This window comes from Bos grunniens, chromosome 23 (genome assembly GCF_055505025.1).
Source record: "Bos grunniens cultivar Pamir isolate PY7600 chromosome 23, Bosgru_T2T1.0, whole genome shotgun sequence".
NCBI lineage: Eukaryota > Metazoa > Chordata > Mammalia > Artiodactyla > Bovidae > Bos > Bos grunniens.
Window position 1 is genome coordinate 28693677 of NC_141187.1, and position 21707 is coordinate 28715383.

The 21707-nt window shown below is 50.4% G+C and overlaps 2 protein-coding genes and 1 long non-coding RNA gene across 14 annotated transcripts; 2 read left to right on the plus strand and 1 right to left on the minus strand.

Annotated features, from left to right (window-relative positions):
• Nucleotides 1-937: 937 nt before the first annotated feature.
• Nucleotides 938-9332, minus strand: PPT2 (palmitoyl-protein thioesterase 2). Of its 8 annotated transcripts, none has more exons than XR_015152068.1 (9): nt 9199-9332; nt 8027-8226; nt 7624-7777; nt 7082-7177; nt 6885-6992; nt 6024-6166; nt 5819-5903; nt 1914-1968; nt 938-1745 (listed from the first exon to the last, which is right to left on the minus strand). XR_015152068.1 is itself a non-coding variant. In XM_086369178.1 (9 exons), exons 1-9 carry the CDS (start codon nt 9206-9208, stop codon nt 1602-1604), a joined length of 936 nt encoding a protein of 311 aa, XP_086225304.1. In that variant the 5' UTR covers nt 9209-9332; the 3' UTR covers nt 938-1601. The 8 variants fall into 8 exon arrangements, 6 of the variants coding, with proteins under 6 accessions (XP_086225304.1, XP_086225305.1, XP_086225307.1 ...); XR_015152069.1 differs by lacking the exon at nt 9199-9332 and adding an exon at nt 8349-8378 and having other exon boundaries at nt 8027-8248; XM_086369178.1 differs by having other exon boundaries at nt 6024-6107.
• LOC147347029 (uncharacterized) lies at nt 8499-10054 on the plus strand. Of its 2 annotated transcripts, XR_015152071.1 has the most exons (4): nt 8502-8636; nt 9020-9103; nt 9186-9269; nt 9614-10054. It is a non-coding gene; the product is annotated as an uncharacterized LOC147347029 (long non-coding RNA). The 2 variants fall into 2 exon arrangements; XR_015152070.1 differs by lacking the exon at nt 9020-9103 and having other exon boundaries at nt 8499-8636.
• A 13-nt stretch (nt 10055-10067) lies between these two features.
• Nucleotides 10068-14364, plus strand: PRRT1 (proline rich transmembrane protein 1). Of its 4 annotated transcripts, none has more exons than XM_086369173.1 (5): nt 10068-10286; nt 10961-11104; nt 12331-12546; nt 12899-13084; nt 13260-14364. In XM_086369173.1, exons 2-5 carry the CDS (start codon nt 11086-11088, stop codon nt 13298-13300), a joined length of 462 nt encoding a protein of 153 aa, XP_086225299.1. In that variant the 5' UTR covers nt 10068-10286; nt 10961-11085; the 3' UTR covers nt 13301-14364. The 4 variants fall into 4 exon arrangements, with proteins under 4 accessions (XP_086225299.1, XP_086225298.1, XP_086225296.1 ...); XM_086369172.1 differs by having other exon boundaries at nt 10150-10286; nt 12011-12546; XM_086369170.1 differs by lacking the exon at nt 10068-10286 and having other exon boundaries at nt 10703-11104; nt 12011-12546.
• Nucleotides 14365-21707: the final 7343 nt, after the last annotated feature.

Consider the following 21707-nt stretch of genomic DNA (forward strand, 5'->3'; position numbering starts at 1 on the left):
TAAAGGGGAGGAGGGGCTGGGCCAGACAGAGCCCTCCCATCCCTGCCCCCTCCCATAAGCCTCCTCCCATAGCTGGAGCTTGGTCAATTCAGTGGGGTCCAAATCCCCACTGACCTTCACCCCCACCCCCTGCAGCCAAGTAAAGAGCCCCTAGAAGTTTCTTCTCAACCCTGAGGCCCCTTATTTGGAACTCCCCCAAGTCAACAGAGGCTACTGACTTTGAAACACCTGGCCTTTGCCCTCCACCCTTCAACCCAACACAGGCGGGAAGAACTGAGGGGCAGGGAGAGGCAGAGCTGGCAGAGAAGAAAGTGGGGTTAGGTCATGGGAGAAAAGGCAAGATCAGCTGAGGAAAGAAAGAAGGGCAAGATACCACAAAGGTGGGGGAGGTTGGGGAGGCTGCCCAGGGCACTGAGGGAAAAATTGCCCCCATCTCTTGATGACATTTATTAGGGCCTGGGGGGCGGAGAGGGGGCAGAATTGAGTCAGCCACCGCCCCCCATGCCAGAGCAGACAGGGCCTTATTGTCTCTACCAAGATTCCTTCTTTCAAGGAAGAGGAGGCTCATTGTCCAGCCCCTCACCCAGCTCTGGCCTACAAAGGTCGAAAAGGGGCACAACAAATGCCCACCCTGACCCTGCGTCCCCTCGTCTAGCCTGGGGGTGGCTGGTGCATTCCACCCATGAGGCTGGGGCCCAAACCATTAGAGCCCTGGGCTCAGCCCCCCAGTTGCAGGCTGGGACAGGAAGAGAATTGTCCTCAGCAGGAAAGAACCCACAGAGAATCAGGAACCCGCACAGAATGGGCATTGAGAGAGCGGAAACACCAAGGGGGTCCCACCCCAGACCAAGCATCCGGGCACCCAGGCCCCAGGCTCTCCATCCCCACCCTCCTGAGGGAGCCAGGTCCCCCTCACCTAGAAATGAGGCAAGCCACACTGAGTAAATGCAACTTTATTTTCATAAATACAGGGGTAGTAACACACCCATTCCAGGGTAGCTAAAAGAGGGGCTGGAGCCTCAAAGAAACTAGGCTCCCAGAGGGCACCCCAATACTGAACATAGGGACTGGGGGATCCCCAAACCTGAGATGGGCCTCACAGGCCACAGATATTCCCCAACACTGACACTTCAAGAACGAACTGTCCCCATAGTGGAACCTCAGAACCCCACTCTCATAGGTGGTCCTTCCTGAGGGGTTGGGAGGGCTCACAACAGGGGAGTTCAGAGGAAAAGGGAACGTGGGAAAAACAAGCTAAAAATGTCCTGAGTGGCTTGGAAGGAGACCCTGTGGTGGGCAGGGGCTGGGTTCTCCTTGTGTAGAGCCAGAGACAGAGGAGCAGCAGCAACAGGAGCAGCCACAAGTTAATCTTGTTTCCCACTTCCCAGCCTTGGCCTTGGGGGGCATGGGAGAGCGTGGAGCAACCCCCAAAAGGGAGGACACGAGATGGAGGAGACCAGGATGTGTCATTCACAGAGCAGGGGTCCTGGAGCCCTGGTTGGTGGGGGCAGTGTGGGACCAGTGAGGTGGTCACAGGCACACCAAGGCCTGACATCCAAGGCTCCACTCAGTCTCTGGGCGGGGAGTTCCTGAGGGGTCCCTCAGGAGAGCCAAGGTTCAATGCAGGTCTCATAAAGGGTACGGTTGGAGTGCCAGGCCGTGTGGGAGATCCCAGCCATTGGACACCTCACTATGGCCCCCCGGGCAAGCAGAGTCTTCAACCCAAAAGAGTCCCGCAGATAAACCTTCAAGGTGGGTCAACGGGCATGGAAGAAAGACATAGGGAGAGACAAAGTAAGTTCCCGCTGGCGTCCCAGACCCCCTCCCCACAGGGTAGACCCTTCAGCTTCCGTGTCAGGGGCAGAGAGAACCACAGTGTGTGCAGAAAGGGAAAGTAATTCCAGGGGACTCACCAGTTGCTTCTCCATCTCCAAGACTGTCTCATTTGCATCATAGAAACCAAAGAAGCTGCAAAGAGATTGGGGCATACGAGGGAGGTTATTAGAGTGGGAGAAAATCAAGGGCGGGTAGGGACCTTCAGGAACTCATGGCCTATTGGGGACACAAGCAGCAAGGGGAATACTCAAAATATTTAACTGGGTATCATGTACCTCACAGGTGGCACTAGGGATAAAGAACCCACCTGCCAATGCAGGAGACATAAGAGATGTGGGTTCAATCCCTAGGTCGGGAAGATCCCTTGGAGGAGGTATGGCAACCCACTCCAGTATTCTTCCCTGGAGAATCCCATGGACAGAGGAGCCTGGAAGGTTATAGTCCATGGGGTCAAAAAGAGTCAGACACGACTAAGCGACTTAGCACACACGTATCATGTACCTCAGGAGGTAATGGATTAAGGATACAGTATCACTTCTGCACTGCTGCTGCTGCTGCTAAGTCGCTTCAGTCATGTCCAACTCTGCAACCCCATAGACCGCAGCCCACCAGGCTCCCCCGTCCCTGGGATTCTCCAGGCAAGAACACTGGAGTGGGTTGCCATTTCCTTCTCCAATGCATGAAAGTGAAAAGTGAAAGTGAAGTTGCTCAGTCATGTCCGACTCTTAGCGACCCCATGGACTGCAGCCTACCAGGCTCCTCCGTCCGTGGGATGTTCCAGGCAAGAGTACTGGAATGGGGTGCCATTGCCTTCTCCATCACTTCTGCACAGTTCCCATCAAAAATGCATAACCTGAATCTAATCATGAGGAAATAGCCAACAAACCCAAACTGAGGGCCATTCTATAAGATAGCTGGCTTGTTATGTTTCAAAAAATATCAATGTCAGACTTCCTGGTGGTCCAGTTGTTAAGACTCCACACTCCCAATGCAGGGGGGTTCAGTCCCTGGTGGGGAAGTTCCGCATGCCCGGGCCAAAAAAAAAAATCAGTGTCGCAGGATTACTCCAAGGAATTATTCCAGATTAAAACTAAAGAGACATGAGAACCAAATGCAACATGGGATCCTGAATTGAATCTTTCACTGGATTTTTTTTTCCTATATGGAAGATTTTAGGAAAATTTGAATAAGGTCTACAGAGAATTGTATCAATGTTAATTTCCTGCTTTTGATAATCGTAGATACATAAAAGAATGTCCTATATTTAGAAAATAGACACTGACATACTGAAGTCTTAAGGGTTCATACATACACATACTCCACATATATATATGGATATACAGAGGGAGAGACAGAGGACACTAATATAAACTTGGTAAAATGTTAACATTTGGGAAATCTAGGTGAAGAATATACAAGATTGCTTTGTACGACTTTGGTAATTTCTTGAGTATGAAATTATTTCCATGCCAATGCAGGCGATAAGGGTAAGATAAAAAAAAAAGAAGAATAAAAAAAAAAAAGAAATTATTTCCAAAGAAAAAGTTAAAACAAATTTTTTTTAATTAGGAATATTTAACTGTTATGGGCACTGAGTGGACACAGGCCAAGAATAACTGAACAAAGGCTAATAGTACTAAGTCCAATGGGCTATGGGAGCAAAGAGGAGAGGTTACTACTCTAGTTTTAGAGCATCAACAAAGGCTTCCCAGCGATTAGCCTGAACTAGGAAAAGCTGTCTCAGGCAAATGCAACAACGAGAGCACCACAGAGGTATGGCACAACTGGGTGGGTTGGGGGCCTGGAGGCCACGCTGAAGGACAAGATTTCTTAAGCCATAGGAAAGCAGTAGGGGCACAAAGACCTGGATTGGAACTCCAGCTCTGCCACACACTCCCCACTGTGTGTGGTTGATCATGTTGCTGATTTTCTTTGTCCTATACAAGAATACCTCCTTTGTAGAGAGGAAATAAAACATTGTGGTTAAGTCAGACAGCCTGACTTCACCACTTACTAACTCTATGAATGTAGGCAAATTATTTAATCTCTTTGTACTTAAGTTTCCTTACATGCCACAAGAGGATAACAGTAATTACCCTATAGGGTTGTTGTGAGGATTAAATGAGCTTTATTTGCAAAGTACTTAGAGCTACTACTTATCTTCATAGGGTTGTAGTAGGTGTGAAATGAGATAAAAATAAATCCCACCTTTAATTACTATAAGGCATGTTACTCCTTCATTTATAACCCTCCAATGTGTTCCCATCTCACTCAGAATTAAAAAAAAAAAAATCACGGGTCATGGTTGCCAGGGGCCTTCGAGTAGCAGGGATAAGGAAGTTACCATTCTTTAAAGAGTTATGGGGTTTCAGTTTGGCAAGAAAAAAGTTCTGGAGATAGATGGTGGTGAGCTTACAAAAGAATTTGAATGAACTTGAAGCCACCAAACTTACCCTTAAAAACGGTAACTTTTGTGTGGCATATATTTTAGAAAAAACAGTGACCTTACTTTGCCCCACAAAGGCTTTCTGTATCTGGCCCCTTCTACCTCTTTCACTTTCACCCCAGCTGACTGCCCTCTAGCCGCATGGACCTCCTTATTCCCAATGCCTGCCCTAGTGACTCTGCAGGTGCTACTCCTCTTCCCTAGAAGAACAAACCTAGACATTCCAAGCATATTACAAAGCAGAGACATCACTTTGCCCACAAAGGTCCATACAGTCAAAGCTATGGTTTTTCCAGTAGTCACGTATGGATGTGAGAGTTGGACCATAAAGAAAGCTGAGTGCCGAATAATTGATGCTTTTGAACTGTGGTGTTGGAGAAGACGCTTGAGAGTCCCTTGGACTGCAAGGAGATCAAACCAGTCAATCCTAAAGGAAATCAACCTTGAATATTCATGGGAAGGACTGATGCTAAAGCTGAAGCTCCAATACTTTGGCCACCTGATGCGAAGAGCCAACTCACTGGAAAAGACCCTGATGCTGGGAAAGATAGAGGGCAAAAGGAAAAGGGGGCAGCAGAGGATGAAACAGATAGCATCACTGACTCAAAGACATGAATTTGAGCAAACTCCGGGAGACAGTGGAGGACAGAGAAGCCTGGCATGCTGCACTCCATGGGGTCGCAAAAAGTCGGATACAACTCAGTCTCAAATGGCAGCTCTTCCAGAAGGACTTCTCTGGCCACTATCTAAAATAGGCCCCAGCCATCCTCTAATCCTTTCCCTGCCTTATTTTATCACTGTCTGATATATATATATATTTACATTTATTATCTGTCTCCCCCACTAGAATGTGAGCTACATAATAGCATAGACTTCTCTTTCATTTACTACTGCATCCCTAGGGTCCAGAACAGTGCCTGGGCACACAGTGCTTGATGAGTATTTGTTGAATGACTAGAAAGTAGATCAGGTGACATTTCAGATCACTCATGATGATCAGAGGCAGACACATAGTGCCATGAAGCCATGGGTTTTCCTGAGGAATAGGATAGAGGGGACAAGGTTGGAGCAATTACCTTTTACTTCCAGGTAAGTAAAAGAGCTGGTAGGAAATGTGATTACATGGCATGGAACTATAGACATGCGTTGTAGCGATTTGTCAATTTCCTGGTTTCACTATTGTGCTGTCATTACATAGGATGTAGGCATTGGGGGAAACTGGGCAAAAGATACACAGGACTTCTCTAAACTATCTTTGCAACATGCTAAGAATCTGTAAATAGTTCAGAGTTCAAAGTTTTCACAAAGCGGGGCTGGTAGGGATGGAAAGGAAGCAGAGTGAGCAAGGCTTAGTGACTGGCTAGATATAAGAGGTTGGGACATGACTCCCAGGTTTTCGTCTTGGGTGACGATGAATGGAGGGTGGGGGGATTAACTGAACAGTGGAAGAAGCAGGCCAGTTTTAGAAATGAGATAAAGATTGGCTGGGATTGGGGTGTCCTTAGCCAACCTTCAGGCCACACAGTCCCTTATTACCTGGACTGCCAGGGAGTAATGACACCATCATCAGGGCCCCCAATCAGCACCAGGCGGCCCAAACGCAGAAAGTTCTTCCGCCAAGCTACAGGGTGGGAATAAGAGAGCCTGAGTTAGTCACAGGGGTCAGGCTAGGTTGGAAAGGGGAATATACAAGGTCAGAGAAGCAGAAAATGGGACCAAGGTAGGAGCCTGGGGTCATTACCAGTGGCATTGGGATGGTCTCTTTCCCCATTGATCAGGGCCAGGAAGCTGCTGGCATTGAGGTACAAGTCATCATGGTGAGGGTCTGGGTACAAACAGCAGTTAGATCGTCAGAGAAGCAGGGAGAAGAGGCAAGACCAGATGCTGGAAGACCAATCAGAAGGCTACAGTAACAGACAAGGCGCACAGTAATATGATAGTAGCAGTAATAACTGCAAACATGATAACAAACACCTTTTTCCGGCACCTGCTGTGAGCCAGATACTGTTCAAAGCACATGACATTCATTATTTAATCCTCATAAACACAATAAAAGGTACATACTATACTTTACAGATGAGGAAAACTGAGTCACAGAAAGGTTGAGCAACTTGCCCAAAGTCATGCAGCAGAACTAGGCTTCAAACCCAAGTAGTCTGGATCCAGCATCCATGATCTTAAAAACTATAACCAGGCATTTGCAAACTATGATTCATTAGTCAAATCCAGTTCACTGTTCTGTAAATAAAATTTTATTGCAACACAGACACATTCATTTACATATGGTATATGGCTGCTTTCACATGACTATGGCAGAATTGAGTGGTTGTGACAGAGACTATATGCCTGCAAAACCAAAAAAAATTTACTGTCTGGCCCTTTAAGGATAAAGTTTGCCAACCCCTGCAGCAAACTGTATTCTCTAAGGCAACAAAGTGAAACACATAAAGCATTTTGAACAGTGCCCGTTCACATAGTAAGTGCTCGATAAATGTAAGTTATCATCATCACTGCTCTTAGTTATGGTAGAGGTGGGAGCAGCAGGCCCCACCCTCCAGGATGCCCTTAGCATGGAGGCCCCAGTTTGGCATGTCCTACTCACCATGCCAGTAGTTGCAGATGGAGAATTCCTGGCCCCACGGGCTGTAGCAGATCCGGTAGAGGTTAGACCTCATGGAGGTGGGGAACAGCCACTTCAAATAGTTTGTGTCTGGCAAAAGAACAGCAGTGCCAAGTGGCCCCGAACTTTGTGCCCTCAAGACTCAGGGCCCCCCTATGGAGCCCACAGTGCCCACTCACCTCCATACTGTCCCATCTGTGGAGAGGAGAGAGAGATGAAAGAATCCACATTGTGTTCATCCATCACAGACAGGAGTGCCCGGCACACCAGGCCCCCTGCAGGCAAAACACCACGTTGGGCAGGACTTAGGGAGAGCCAGGCCAGCAGTCTCCCCAACTCCGCACCCCCGCACACACACCATGTACCTCACGGAAGCTGAGACCCTGAGAAGGCACACGCCCTGTGTCAAAACGCCCCACGTCAAGTAAGTGACAGAGCCAGAATTTGATCTGGGTCTTCCGACGAACCCTAGGGTGCTTTTTCCTGTCCCCCGCCTCCCATCCCTTATGTCCAGGAGCCATGGGTGACGGGAAAGAAAGGGGCAGCAGTGCAGGGAGCGGCCCTCCCACTCAGGACACGCACACAGGTAAGACCCAGGTGCTGAGGGAAGTCAGAAAAGGAAGCAATGCGGTTCAAAAAAGGGAACACTAGGCAGTGTCCCTCAGATAAGGATCAAGCTTCAGATAGGGCTTAGAGGCGGGGAAGCGGGGAGGGTGCCTACCCTGGGAGTAGCAGATGAGGTGCACCCCTTGAAGAGCCTTTGCCATGATGGGGGCCACAGCCTCTCGGAACCCTTGCACCTGTTCCCACAGGGGTCGCAAACTCTCTCTCCCATCGAAGAGATCGAGCACTGTCACCGCAGTCCCAGGGTGTGTCTGTGGGAAGGGGGCGATGCCGCAGCCGGAATGGACTTATAAAGACCCCCCTCCAGGCCGCCCCCGAGCCGGCGCCCACATGCCTATCGTGCCCTCCTAGAAGCAAGGATCTCTCGTCCCCCAACTTTCCCCAGCAGAGCACCAGCTCTGCGAGGAACTGGGCAGGCCCAGCATTCAGTTCCCCATTCTCCCTCCCCAGCCTCTGTAGCCGCCACCAAGGCCCCACAACCGGGGCGTCCCCTGCCAGACCTCATTGATGTATTCCAGCAGGTGGCGGAAGCTGTACGAACTGTCAAAGAGCCCGTGCACCACTATGACCGGCTTGTAGGCAGCCCGATGGGGCGCGGGGGCGGCGGGCAGCAGCAGCAGCAGCAGCAGCAGGAATGGCAACAGGAGCAGGAACTCCGCCGAAGGGAGCCGCCGTTCCGGGAGCCCCAGCATGCTTCCGCCTGAGAAGGGGACGATGAGGACCTGTGAGAGAGATGACAACACCCTCCCTTCGGAACAGACGCCGGCAATCAAGCCTCCCCGACCCGTTCCCACACCAGGTCCTTGTCATAAAACATCCTACTTTTTACTCCAGTCCTCTCTACAAACACACACCCCCACCACGCTGCAGACGCACTGACGCGCAACCAAGCCCCGCCCCCAACGCAACGGGGACTCGGTCCCGAGGCCAGGAGCTTCCTAATGGATCATCCCAGTCATGCAAGACTGAAGATTTGCAAGAAGGACCTCAGAGCAGCAGCGTAGGACCCTGGGGGAGTGCAAACTCCCACCTGGCCTGGATACGCGAGCCCCGCTCCGCCTGCTGTTTACTTCTCCCCAGCTTGGAACCCACGTGGGGGAGGGCAAGGGTGTAAGGAGAACGCGCGCAGGGGAATGACGGACGGGAGAGGGGAGGCTGCTCAGGGTCGCATTTAGCCGTCACGTCCGGGGCTTTCCCTAGCAACCGTGCCAGCGTCCCCCGCAACGCCGGCCGGAGACTGGAGGGGCAATGGAACAATCCATTGCGCCCTAAGAGCGGGGGGGGGGGGGGGGGCGGGGGGGGGGCGGGGGGCGGGGCGGGGGGCGAGGGGCGGGGGAGAGGGAATAGGCGGAGTGATCCATTTAGATCGGCGGGGAGAGGGAGAAGCCGCAGATGTGTCCTGGGAATTGAGAGAAGGCCTCTTCAGGCCCTGCGGCAGCCGCGACCTAAGAGTCCCATTTCCCTGCCTTGATTTGCCCTACTTCCCAATGCAGGCGTCAGGCTCCGCAAGGGAACACGGAGTTCTCTTTCCCCAGGGAGGCGCGCTGGAGGAACAGACCCGGGAATGGCAGTCCTTGGTATTTCGTCCTCCGCCGGCTAGGGGCTGAAGGTAGCCCAGGCGGACCCTGCTCCTAACCCCTTCCCTCCCGCCCGTGCCAGGTCTGAGCCTTACAACTCTTCATCTTGAAGTGCTTGTAGTGCCCTTGTCTCCAGAGACGCGGAGAGTCCTCGAGGCCCCTCGAGGTAAAAGTGCGGCTTGGCCCAGTTTCTTCTGCCCTTCTCTAGAACGGAGCCTATCTACGACCCACCCCCCAAGGGGAGGAGAGCCCCTTGGGCAGCGCTGACTCACGCTCCGCCTAGTTTCTGACAAGTCTCATTACCTGAGCGACCCCACACCCCCGCCCTGATCCTGGAGCTCCTTGTGGGCGGCTCCTTACTCAGACCTTCCCACCGGGGCTGGACTTCTAACTCCAGGCGTCTCCCACCTCTCTCTCTGATCCCTATCGGTACCCAGGTGCCCGTGTTAGGGCTTTTACTGAACATTTAAAGACGTTTGCCTTGATTTAAAAAAAAAAAAAAAATTGCAGCTCATCAGAATTCCTCTATGTTCACCAGGCCTTTGACAGTCTTAAGTCTCTCCCAATAAAACCAACTTGCGCCCCGAATTGTGTACAGGATGGTGTGGCGGAAGGGGGTTAGGGGCTCACGCGAACACCTCAGAAGCCAGAATGAGAGGTGTGGGGCCGTGATCTCGATCTCTGGAGCCTGGGACTGGCCCTGACGCGCGCCGCTGTTACAGCTCGGTAGTCTCCGCCTGAAGTCGGATGGGGAAGGATACAGCGTTGGAGAGCGACTGCCTCAAGAAGGGGCTGGGAAGCACTGGTCTAAAGGGGGAGGGTGGTATCTCGGCTCTGCTTTTGCAAATGGCCCGATTCTGGTTAAATCTCGGCTGACTACAGATTTTCACCTCCCCTCCCCATGTACAAACTCCCAAGATGCAATAAGCAAAATAAAAAGACTGCAATTACCGCCAGGCCCCCGGGTCGACTCAGGCGATGGCGCTGCGTCTTGGCGGGGGTGGTGGGTGGGTGGGATTTCAGGAATGGATCTGAACACTGCGGGCCCTGGAAACTCTTTAAGAAGCCTAGTAAGCAAAGCGGGGGAAGGGGGACCAAGCAGGTACTGCCAAACTGAGCTGCCGGCAATGAGCAGTTGATTCGTCCTCTCCTCCCAACGTGCTACAGCTCCTACATACTGAAGGTAAGAGGTAACTAAGTATCCCCCAAGCTTCCTCTTCGTCCTACTCCTGCCCCCCAACACACCACAAGCCCTACTACCTCCCAACGACTATAGACTGGGGCCTCTCACTTTACCTCCGGATTCCTCCCAAGCCAGAGCGGCAGGTCAAGATCATAACCCTGGGAACTTTTGTTGTTGTTTTTATGGTTCTCTCTCACACAGGCATCTCTGGTACAGATAGGGAAACTAGAGCCAAGGATTTGAGAGAAGATCCCCAGATCTTACAGGGACTCTGAGGGAGGCTGAGTTGGGGGGAGGGCGGGGGGGAGGCCTGACTGGGGTGAAAAAGATTCAGAGGGAACCGGGGTACTGAATCCACTGAGCACCTGCTCGCTTCCTCCTACAGTATAATCACTACAGCCAGTCTTGAAGGGGAAGACTCCAGAGGGTTCTTTCTCCCTCCTTCCTTCCCTTAGTACCACCCGCCTTGCCTGGTCTTGCTTGCCTCCCAGTTTCCATGACAACTCCAAAGGAACCCAAACTGGGGGCTTGAATGCCGGGGTTAGAGGAGGCGAGACATAGTCCAAAAGCGGAGAGAGACCAAGTGGGGGTATCTCTGAAGGGTTCCCCCTCCCTCGCCTCGGTCCCTTTAAGCTCCCCCCTCTCAGCTTTCCCTCCGCCCCCCGCCGCCACAGTCTTCATCTCTCCATCTCTGCGCTGCTGCCGGCTGCGCAATCTGCGCACCCAGACTCCGGTGCTAGCCAGGGACCCCGACTCCGGACTCCGGCTGCACGGATCTTGTCCCAGGGAGAGCGCAAGCATGTCATCCGAAAAGTCAGGTAGAAAACAACAACAAAACCCCTCGCCCTCTCCACTGCCTCCTGACTACCCCCCCTCCCTTACCCCTCCCTAGCGGGTGGTTCTGTTTCATTCCCCTTCTATCCAGCTCTCCATATCCCTCCCCCCAAGCCCCCTTCTCTTTCTATATCCTTCCCTTTTCTTCCTTTCCTCTGGCCAGTCTCAGGCTCGGTCCCTTGCCAACAACACTGGGGGGGAGGGGGGCAGGTTAAGAGGGTGAGGGAAGTACAAGACTGGCTTAGCATCAGCCAGGTACTGCACGGATAGCATCATTGGGAGTGACAGATGGACAGATAACGCTGGCCCGCATGGAGACATCCAGCGGGGTAATATGGAGAGATGATCAGATGGGGATTGCCAGGGGAGTAAAATCCAGAGGACCCTTCTTAATCTGCCCTAAAAGAGGTTCGGAGATTCCAAGAGAGACTAGGGGACCCCCTCCCCACTAAAGGAATGGCAGAGTGGAACATGTTATCCTACATGTGTTTATACAACTGTTGGACTGAGCACATGTTCACACAAGTGTTGCATGTCTATACATGTGCACACGCAGGACTAGCTCAGATAGGCAAACCCCAAAGCAGCCATAAGCCAAGAGGGTTAGGAGTTTGGGTCTGCAGGTTAAAGCTGTGTGCCCACTGCTGAAGCAGGGAGAGGAGCAGAAGAGAGTTATGACCTCAAAACTAGATTAAAGTGGGGGCGGGGGGAAAGGGCTGTTGGCCTAGATACCACCCCTCTCCTCCCCCAAGAATGAGAGATGGCTTCTCACTCATCTCTCTGTCTCTCCCATTATCTTTCTCCGTCCCTGACCCTCTGTGTCTCCCCCTCTCCCTCATCTCATCTATCTTATCTCTCCCCATACTGGCTCCTCTGCTTACCGCCCCCAGGTCTCCCTGACTCAGTCCCTCACACCTCTCCACCACCCTACAATGCCCCCCAGCCCCCCGCCGAACCTCCTGCCCCGCCCCCACAGACAGCCCCTTCCTCGCACCATCACCACCACCACCACTACCACCAGTCCGGCACTGCCACCCTCCCGCGCTTAGGGGCAGGGGGCCTGGCTTCTGGGGCCGCCGCTCAGCGCGGTCCCTCGTCCTCCGCTACCTTGCCAAGGCCCCCACACCATGCCCCTCCTGGCCCGGCCGCTGGGGCGCCCCCACCCGGCTGCGCTACCTTGCCCCGCATGCCACCCGACCCTTACCTGCAGGAGACTCGCTTCGAGGGCCCACTGCCCCCACCGCCGCCCGCCGCCGCCGCCCCGCCCCCGCCGGCGACCTCTCATACTGCCCAGGCCCCGGGCTTCGTGGTGCCCACGCACACGGGAGCGGTAGGCACGCTGCCGCTGGGTGGCTACGTAGCCCCGGGTTACCCTTTACAGCTGCAGCCTTGCACTGCCTACGTGCCGGTCTACCCGGTGGGCACGGTGAGTACAGGGCGGACAGGGGACTGGAAGGAGGGGGCTGGGAGAAGGATGGAACAGGACATGGAATTGGAGGCACAGTGGGGACTGGTGGGAAAGAGGAACAGAACCAGGGGACCAGGAGGCGATCTGGGGCCAAGGGAGAGGAGAGACTAGAGAAAGATCTGGGAATGGGGTGGGTGGTCTGTTGGAGTCAAAGATCAAGATCTGGCAGGGGAAACAGCCTTGAAGTCCAGAGGAGGTTTAAAAGAGGAAAGCAACCTTCTTTCTCTGCTAGACGTGGAAAGCTGGTGGGCTCAAAGAGGGTTTAAGAATGATAGACGTCCCCTCCCTACAACCTTCTTTCCTTTCACAGCCCTATGCAGGCGCGACCCCGGGGGGAACAGGAGTAACCTCCACGCTCCCCCCGCCACCCCAGGGCCCAGGGCTGGCCCTGCTGGAGCCAAGGCGCCCGCCCCACGACTACATGCCCATCGCGGTGCTGACCACCATCTGCTGCTTCTGGCCTACAGGCATCATTGCCATCTTCAAGGCAGTGCAGGTGTGTGGGGGGTGAGGGGAGGGGAGGGGACGGAGGCGGAGTATGGAGAGGAGGACTCAAGAGGTTCTTATTCCCGGGGAGTGCTGGACGTTTGAGGGAGCATCTTAGAGGGAGGCTGAGGCGTGCGGCCGAGGTAGCGGCTCTCTGATCTTCTTTCCCTCCCTGTCCCCCGCAGGTGCGCACGGCCTTGGCCCGCGGAGACATGGTGTCAGCTGAAATCGCTTCACGCGAGGCCCGGAACTTCTCCTTTATTTCCCTGGCGGTGGGCATTGCAGCCATGGTGCTCTGTACCATCCTAACCGTAGTCATCATCATTGCAGCGCAGCACCACGAGAACTATTGGGATCCGTAAGGACAACCACGGCCCGGCCCCACCCTGCGCCCCTCGACGTCCCAAGCACGTTTTGCCGTCAAGCCGGGGATCCACAGTGGGCGCCCCGCACACCCGCTTCTGGGGCTACTGGACTTGGTTACATCCTAAACTAGGCCTCCACGGAAACTCTCGCCTTGCGAGCACGCTCGGAATCCAGTTCCTCAGGAACCTCGCCAAAACCCACACTAATAGGGACGCCACTTCCCGGCCGGGCCCTCAGTCGCTCCAGGCCCCCACCCCCTCTAAATACAGCACCCCCAGCCGAACTCTCTCGGTCAAGGCTCCCCAGACTGAAAACTGGTCCCTAAAGCCCCGCCTCCTCCATAGGTTCCGCCCCGGCTCTGATAAAACCCCGCCTCCAGGTCGGCAGGCTCCGCCTTCTTTTCTTCCCTGCGGGGTGATTCAGTCCGGTGATTGGGTTTGTGGCGCCAGGCCTTGCCCGGATAGTTGTCAGTATACTTGTCACCCCACACCTTCTCCCGGCGTGAGAGCCGAGCCCCAGGTTAGCCAGAACCCTCACCCTCACTTCCACTTCTGTCTCTCCTCCACTCCATCCCCGTCTATTTTCATGTTAATCCCAGGACCTCTATAACTTTTGGGTTTTGGCGGGATGGGGGGCGGTGAGGGGGGTTTGGAATGAGATTTAGGAGGTTACCGGTTTCGGAACCTTCTCCCTGGAAGAAGATTAAGTCCCCGTTCTCTGTAAATACTCCCTTCCTCCTACCCCAACTGGGCAAGCGAGCAGAAAGAACCGAGGGTACAAATCTTCCACTATCTGGAAGGAGCCAGCCCAATCCCTGTTCCTCATTAGTCCTCACCTTGTTCTGATCTGTGTGTGAGTGTGTGTGTGAACTTCTGAAAGACAATATTAAATAGATTAAGTGGATTTATCACCCGCAATCCCGAAGACTAGCAAAGACCCGGCTCCTTTGGTTTCGCCTTTCACTTATCTCCCCTTCTGGGGACGTGGGGGAGGGGCGGACAAAAACTTACAGAGACGATAGTGAATGGACACAGATTCCCGCACACCAGAGAGACAAACACAAAGATGGGAAAGAGAGGCTTCCCTGGGGATCCTACTGGCGAAGACCTGGGGATCCATTCTTCTTAGACATTTCTTTACCCAGCACACCTTTTCCATTCCCTACCAGACTCGACCTAAGACTTTGGAGGAAGATTTACGAGCAGATCCAGGAATCTATCCCCAGAATTCCAGGAAGGCAGGAGGAAAGTAGGCAGGGTATTCTGAAAAAGTTGGCCCAGGATAGGATGGCATGGGGCAGGGAAACATGCCCAGCTGCCCACAGCTGTTCCTGCTCACAGGCTGGAGGGTGGCAGACAACTCCGGGTCGAGCCCTACTTGTGCTGTACCAGTGTAGGTAGGCAAGGCAAAGGGAGCACGGAGCTGCGGGGGTCGGGCTGCTGTGACAAAAATACCGTCACTGGGTGGCTTATAAAGAACAGAACTTTCCTGGAAGTCTAAGATCAGGTGCCAGGACGGTCAGGTATAGGCCCTCTTCTGAGTTGTAGATCTCTAAATGTACACCGATCCCTGTCTCCTCTCTAACTGTATCCTCTCTTGGCAGAAAGGGCTAGGGAGCTCTGTGAGATTTATTTCCTTATGTATTTATTTGGCCACGGGACTTGTGGGATCGTATTTCACCCCTGTTCAGCCATCGAACCACACCCCTTGCCTTGGAAGCACAGAGCCTTAACCACTGGATCACCAGGGAAGTCCTTGTAGGGTCCCTTTTACAAGGGTACTAATCCCATTCATGAGGGTGCTACTCTCAGGACCTAAGTGCATTCCAAAGGCCTCACCTCCTAATACCATTGTATTGCACATTAGAATTTCAACATATGTATTGGTGCAGGGATCACAAATATTCTGACTAAAGCAGAATGCCAGGGAGAAAGTCAGTAGCCTCACACGTCTACCTGGGCTAGTTACCCTCAACCAGGAGACCTCTTGGGGAGGGAGAGGTGGCACAAGCAGTGGACTTGGTGTCTTCAGCTGTGCACCTGCAGGACAGGGTCCTATCCTGAATTCCATGCAGGATGCTGGTGAGACATCATCTCCGACAGCAGGTGTAAACCCTGAAACTCATGAAGTTTATAATCTAAAACGGAAGCCATGCACTGTGATAGGAGACATGGGAAGAGGATGGGATCATGGGTTTTCCTTTGGATGGTTCAGGTTTGCTGTGCTTTCCTTACCCGACTTCATGAAAAAAGAACTTATATTTGCAGTTCGCACTTCCTCACTACCTACTCACCACCTCCAACCCCACCGTCCCCTCTCCCACCTCCGTTCAATAGGGCGTACTGTTGTCAGAAATGTCTTTCCTTCATACCCACTGCTTCTTAACCCTTTGGAATATGCGTCCAATCCAAACTTTACTGAAACTGTTTTTTTCAAATAGTATTCAATGACCCAAAGTTACCAGGAGCCAGAACCCATGGTATTTTCATAGTACACTGCCTCTCTGAACCCTTCCATGTTTGTCCCTTCATCCTGGATTCCCCACTTTCCCAGGTTCAGGGACATATTACCTCCTTCCCCTCTGCTGCTGCTGCTGCTAAGTTGCTTCAGTCGTGTCTGACTCTGTGCACACACAAACCTCACTTTATCCTTCTTCCTCTCTCCCCGCCTGTTTTTTGTTTTTTCTTTTTTTTCTTTTTTTTACCTTCTGTGCCTTAAGCAACTATATATGGACTTTTTTTTTTTTTCCTTCTCTGAGAATTTCCCTTGAAAAATCTCATCCACTCCAAACTCAGACCTCATTTGTAACCAAATGCTCCTTTGCTACAGACTGAATGTTTGTGTTTCCTTAAAATTCATCTGTTGAACCCTAATCCCCAGTGTGATAGTGTGGCATTTGGGAGATGATTAGGTTTTGAGGGTAGGCCCTAATGGATGGGATTAATGCTCTTATAAAAGAGACCCCAGAGGAACTTCCGTGGTGGTCGGGTGGTTAAGTCGCCACACTTCCAAGGCAGGGGTCATGAGTTTGATCCCTGCCTGGGAACTAAGACCCCACATGCCCCGTGGCATGGTCAAAAGATTTTTTTTTAATTGTTTTAATTAATAAAAGATCCCCAGAGAGTTCCCTTACCATTCCACCATGTGAGGACATAGCTAGAAGGTATTCTGTGAACCAAAAGAAGCTCTCACTAGACACTGAATCTGCCAACACCTTGATCTTGGAATTTCCAGCCTTCAGGACTTGAGAAATTGACTTCTGCTGTTTATAAGATAGCCAGTTTATGGTATTCTGTTAACAGTCCAAATTGAGTAGAACATTCTCCAAACTCTGTATTTATAAGCATTCCTCTGGTGTCTGTGGAACATGTGGACAATGCTAGGTGTGAAAGTCTCTCAGTCTGACTCTTTGCGACCTGGAATTCTCCAGGCAACAATACTGGAGTGGGTTGCCATTTCCTTCTCCAGGGGAGCTTCCCAACCCAGGGGTTGAACCTAGGTCTCCCGCATTACAGGAGGATTCTTTACAGTCTGAGCTACCAGGGAAGCAATGCGGCCTGTCCTCTAAAGTCAGCTGGTTCAAAACCAAATAGATAAAATGCCACTGAAAACCAGCTCCCCTCCCTCTGTAGACAGCACCAATTCCCCAGTGCCCTTCCTTATTTGAAAACTTGATGCCTCTTCCACCTCCTTCCTGCCTTTACTTGTGGTGAGCTGTTAAGCCCAGTCAATTCTGCCATCATGATGTCTTTTGAATCTGTAACTTTTCCCCACTTCTTGCTGGGAAATGACCTCATCTAGGATTATTACAACAGTTTCCCTAATAGGTTTCCCTCTTTCCCACCCCTTCCTACTCCAGGTCTCCCTTAACACTGCTGTCGGGTTACCCTCCCTAAACATGCTTTTATAAACTCTTAACATGCTACTCAAAAGCCCTTCAAGATTCCCTATTGCTTACTCAACTGTTCACAAAGTTTTAATCTGGCCTTTGACCTCTCCCATAATTTGACATCATCCAGCTTTCTGTGGAACCAAACTGTATTATTCATGCCCACCTCCAGATCTTTATTTACCGAGCTGTCCTCAAATCTAAGAGCTCTTTCTCTAATATTTGCCTGTTGCAAACCAAATTGTTTGCTGCTTGCCATGTGTTTCAGACCACATCTAAGCTTATGCTCATGATATTTTCCCTCCTTTCACATCGGCTTCTCCACTTGGCCAAAATATACCAATCCTTCAAAGCTCAGATCAATCTCCTTCACTGAAGCAAGAAGGAATCTCTCGGCACTTCCCTGATGGTCCAGTGGTTAAGAATCCACTTGCCAATGCAGGGGACACCGGTTCAACCCCCGGTCTGGGAAGATTCCATATGCCACAGAACAACTGAAGCCCATGCACCATGACTGCTGAGCCTGCGTGCTACAACTACTGCAGCCACTGTGCCTAGAGCCTGTGTTCAGCAACGAGAAGCCACCTCAATGAGAAGCCTGCGCACCTCAATGAAGGGTAGCCCTGCTCACTGCAACTAGAGAAATTCCTCAAGCAGCAACAAAGACCCAGCCCAACCAAAAATAAATAAAATTTTAAAAACTGGGTATAAGTTGCCTTTTAAAAAATAAATAAAGCAGTGGGTTTCTAAACACAGCTCCAGGCATTCCTTGGAGTCAGGATTCTTGCCTCTGGCAATACATTATAGTCATCTGGGGAGCATTTAAAAAGCCCAAAGCCCAGGTCACATTCTAAACCAATTAAATCACCATCTCTTGGGACTCAGGCATCAATATTTTTAAAGACATCCCCAGGTGATTCCAAATCCAACTCTGTCTGCACCATACCTGCACCTAAGTGCTGAATATGTCTGGGGAAAAATGCACAGTCATACCAGCTAGTCTTACTTCCTTTGAGCGCTCAGGGTGGCCTGCAAGCCTGCATTTTCCCACATTCCGCAAATCTGAGATCACAGTTTCACAAGATGAAGACCTTCTTTCCTATCTCAGTGAGAAAATAGAAACTCTCAAAAGAGAACCTCCTCTGGTCCCAGCTCCAAATCTACCAGGCCACGTGCATCTCTGTTGAATTCAGTGCCTTCCCCTTGTTACTGCAGAGAAGCTGACCTGTTCCCCAGTCCCCACCCTATGTGGGCACTGGGATCCCACCCTTCTCACCTACACAGAAATGGAACTCTTGAAATGATCCCTATCCCTCTCACATAATCAGTTTTCCCCTCATTACTGAAACATTCCATCACCATACAAACATGCTATAATAATATAGCTCATCTTTGAGAAGAAGGGGGAAATAAATTCTTTTGCTACTAACCTATGTAGTAAAAACACAAAATTCAGAATAGTGGTTAGCCCATGAGAAGAGGAGAATTCTTTTTTTTTTTTAATTTTTTAAATTGAAATGTAGTTGATTTACAATGTTGTGTTAATTTCTGCTGTGCTGCAAAGTGATTTAGTTACACGTATATGTATGCTTAGTTGCTCAGTCATGTCTGACTCTTTGCAACCCCATGGACTAGGACCTGCCAGACTCCTCTGTCCATGGGGATTCTCCAGGCAAGAATATTGGCATGGGTTGTCATGTCCTCCTCCCGATCCAGAGATCAAACTCAGGTCTCCCCCATTGTAGGTGGATTCTTTACCATCTGAGCTACCAGGGAAGCCCTACACACACACACACACACACACACACACACACACACATCATTCTTAATATTCTTTTCCATTATGGTTTGTCATAGAATATTGAATATAGTTCCCTATGCTATACAGTAGATCTTCACGACCCAGATAATCACGATGGTGTGATCACTGACCTAGAGCCAGACATCCTGGAATGTGAAGTCAAGTGGGCCTTAGAAAGCATCACTACAAACAAAGCTAGTGGAGGTGATAGAATTCCAGTTGAGCTATTTCAAATCCTGAAAGATGATGCTGTGAAAGTGCTGCACTCAATATGCCAGCAAATTTGGAAAACTCAGCAGTAGCCACAGGACTGGAAAAGGTCAGTTTTCATTCCAATCCCAAAGAAAGGCAATGTCAAAGAATGCTCAAACTACAGCACGATTGCACTCATCTCACACACTAGTAAAATAATGCTTAAAATTCTCCAAGCCAGGCTTCAGCAATATGTGAACCATGAACTTCCTGATGTTCAAGCTGGTTTTAGAAAAGGCAGAGGAACCAGAGATCAAATTGCCAACATCCACTGGATCATGGAAAAAGCAAGAGAGTTCCAGAAAAACATCTATTTCTGCTTTATTGACTATGCCAAAGCCTTTGACTGTGTGGATCACAATAAACTGTGGAAAATTCTGAAAGAGATGGGAATTCCAGACCACCCGACCTGCCTCTTGAGAAATCTGTATGCAGGTCAGGAAGCAACAGTTAGAACTGGACATGGAACAACAGACTTGTTCCAAATAGGAAAAGGAGTATGTCAAGGCTGTATATTGTCACCCTGTTTATTTAACTTATATGCAGAGTACATCATGAGAAACGCTGGACTGGAAGAAACACAAACTGGAATCAAGGTTGCTGGGAGAAATATCAATAACCTCAAATATGCAGATGACACTACCCTTATGGCAGAAAGTGAAGAGGAACTAAAAAGCCTCTTGATGAAAGTGAAAGAGGAGAGTGAAAAAGTTGGCTTAAAGCTCAACATTCAGAAAACGAAGATCATGGCATCTGGTCCCATCACTTCATGGGAAATAGATGGGGAAACAGTGGAAACAGTGTCAGACTTTATTTTTCTGGGCTCCAAAATCACTGCAGATGGTGACTGCAGCCATGAAATTAAAAGACGCTTACTCCTTGGAAGGAAAGTTATGACCATATTCATATAGCATATTCAAAAGCAGAGATATTACTTTGCCAACAAAGGTTCATCCAGTCAAGGCTATGGTTTTTCCTGTGGTCATGTATGGATGTGAGAGTTGGACTGTGAAGAAGGCTGAGTGCCGAAGAATTGTTGCTTTTGAACTGTGGTGTTGGAGAAGACTTCTGAAAGTCCCTTGGACTGCAAGGAGATCCAACCAGTCCATTCTGAAGGAAATCAGCCCTGGGATTTCTTTGGAAGGAATGATGCTAAAGCTGAAACTCCAGTACTTTGGCCACCTCATGCGAAGAGTTGACTCATTGGAAAAGACTCTGATGCTGGGAGGGATTGGGGGCAGGAGGAGAAGGGGACGACAGAGGATGAGATGGCTGGATGGCATCACTGACTCGATGGACATGAGTCTGGGTGAACTCCGGGAGTTGGTGATGGACAGGGAGGCCTGGCGTGCTGCGGTTCATGGGGTCACAAAGAGTCAGACACAACTGAGCGACTGATCTGATCTGATCTGATCTGATGCTATACAGTAGGATCTTGTTTATCTATTCTATATATAATAGTTTGCACCTGCTAATCCCAAATTCCCACTCCATCCCTCTCCCATCCACCCATCCCAGCCAGGAGAATTCTAATTGGAGAGAGATACATAGGGAGCTTCAACAATAGCCAGATTTAGTCCTTAAGCTGAAAGATGTTTAATTACTTTAGAATATATATGTGCCATGGTTGAGAAAGTCTGCTCTAGAACCATTAGCAACATTTGACACAGTTGATCACTTCCTCCTTGAAGTGTTTTCTTCACTTTGAATACTCTTTCTGGATCCAATTTAAGAAAGTATACACTAGTTCCTTATTTGCTACTTCTCAGTCTTCATTGACTCTTCAAACTTCTAAATAATAGAAGGCTCAGGCCTCTGTCCTTGGCCCTGTCCTCTACCTTAATCCAAGCTCCTGTGCTGCTGTTGTTTCTTGGCTAGCCCTTTAATTGGACTTTTTGCTTTTATTTTTGACTTACATAGTCCTTCCTTCATGCTGAAACCAGAGTGATCTTTTAAATTACCAGATAATATCACTCACCTTGCTCAAACCCTCTGATGGCTCCCAATCACACTCAGAACAAAACCTGTACCTTGACCTACCAGACCTGGCTTCTCCCCGCCTCTCTGATTTCATCCCCTCCTACTCTTTTCCTCACTTACTCTGATTCATCCACTCTGGACCCATTATTCTTCTTCTAGGAGCTATGATTTAATATAAAAATATAATTCCTTCTTGCCTCAGGGTCTCTGCATTTGTGTCTTTCTCACCCTGGATACTATTTCTTCAGATATCTGCATGCCTGCTCCCTGACATCATTTATATCTTTGAACAAATGTCATCTTTACAAGGAGGCTTTCCCTCATCATTTGATTAAAAACAGCACC

Coding starts and splice junctions, on each gene's coding strand:
- PPT2 (XM_086369178.1), bottom strand. Junction 5,904..6,023: donor AGACCATCCCAATGCCACTG/GTAATGACCCCA, acceptor CCCACCCTGTAG/CTTGGCGGAAGAACTTTCTG. Junction 1,969..5,818: donor ATTACTCCCTGGCAGTCCAG/GTAATAAGGGAC, acceptor ATCTCTTTGCAG/CTTCTTTGGTTTCTATGATG.
- PRRT1 (XM_086369170.1), top strand. CDS start 10,819: ATGCCGGGGTTAGAGGAGGCGAGACATAGTCCAAAAGCGGAGAGAGAC. Junction 11,105..12,010: donor CATGTCATCCGAAAAGTCAG/GTAGAAAACAAC, acceptor TACCGCCCCCAG/GTCTCCCTGACTCAGTCCCT. Junction 13,085..13,259: donor CCATCTTCAAGGCAGTGCAG/GTGTGTGGGGGG, acceptor TGTCCCCCGCAG/GTGCGCACGGCCTTGGCCCG.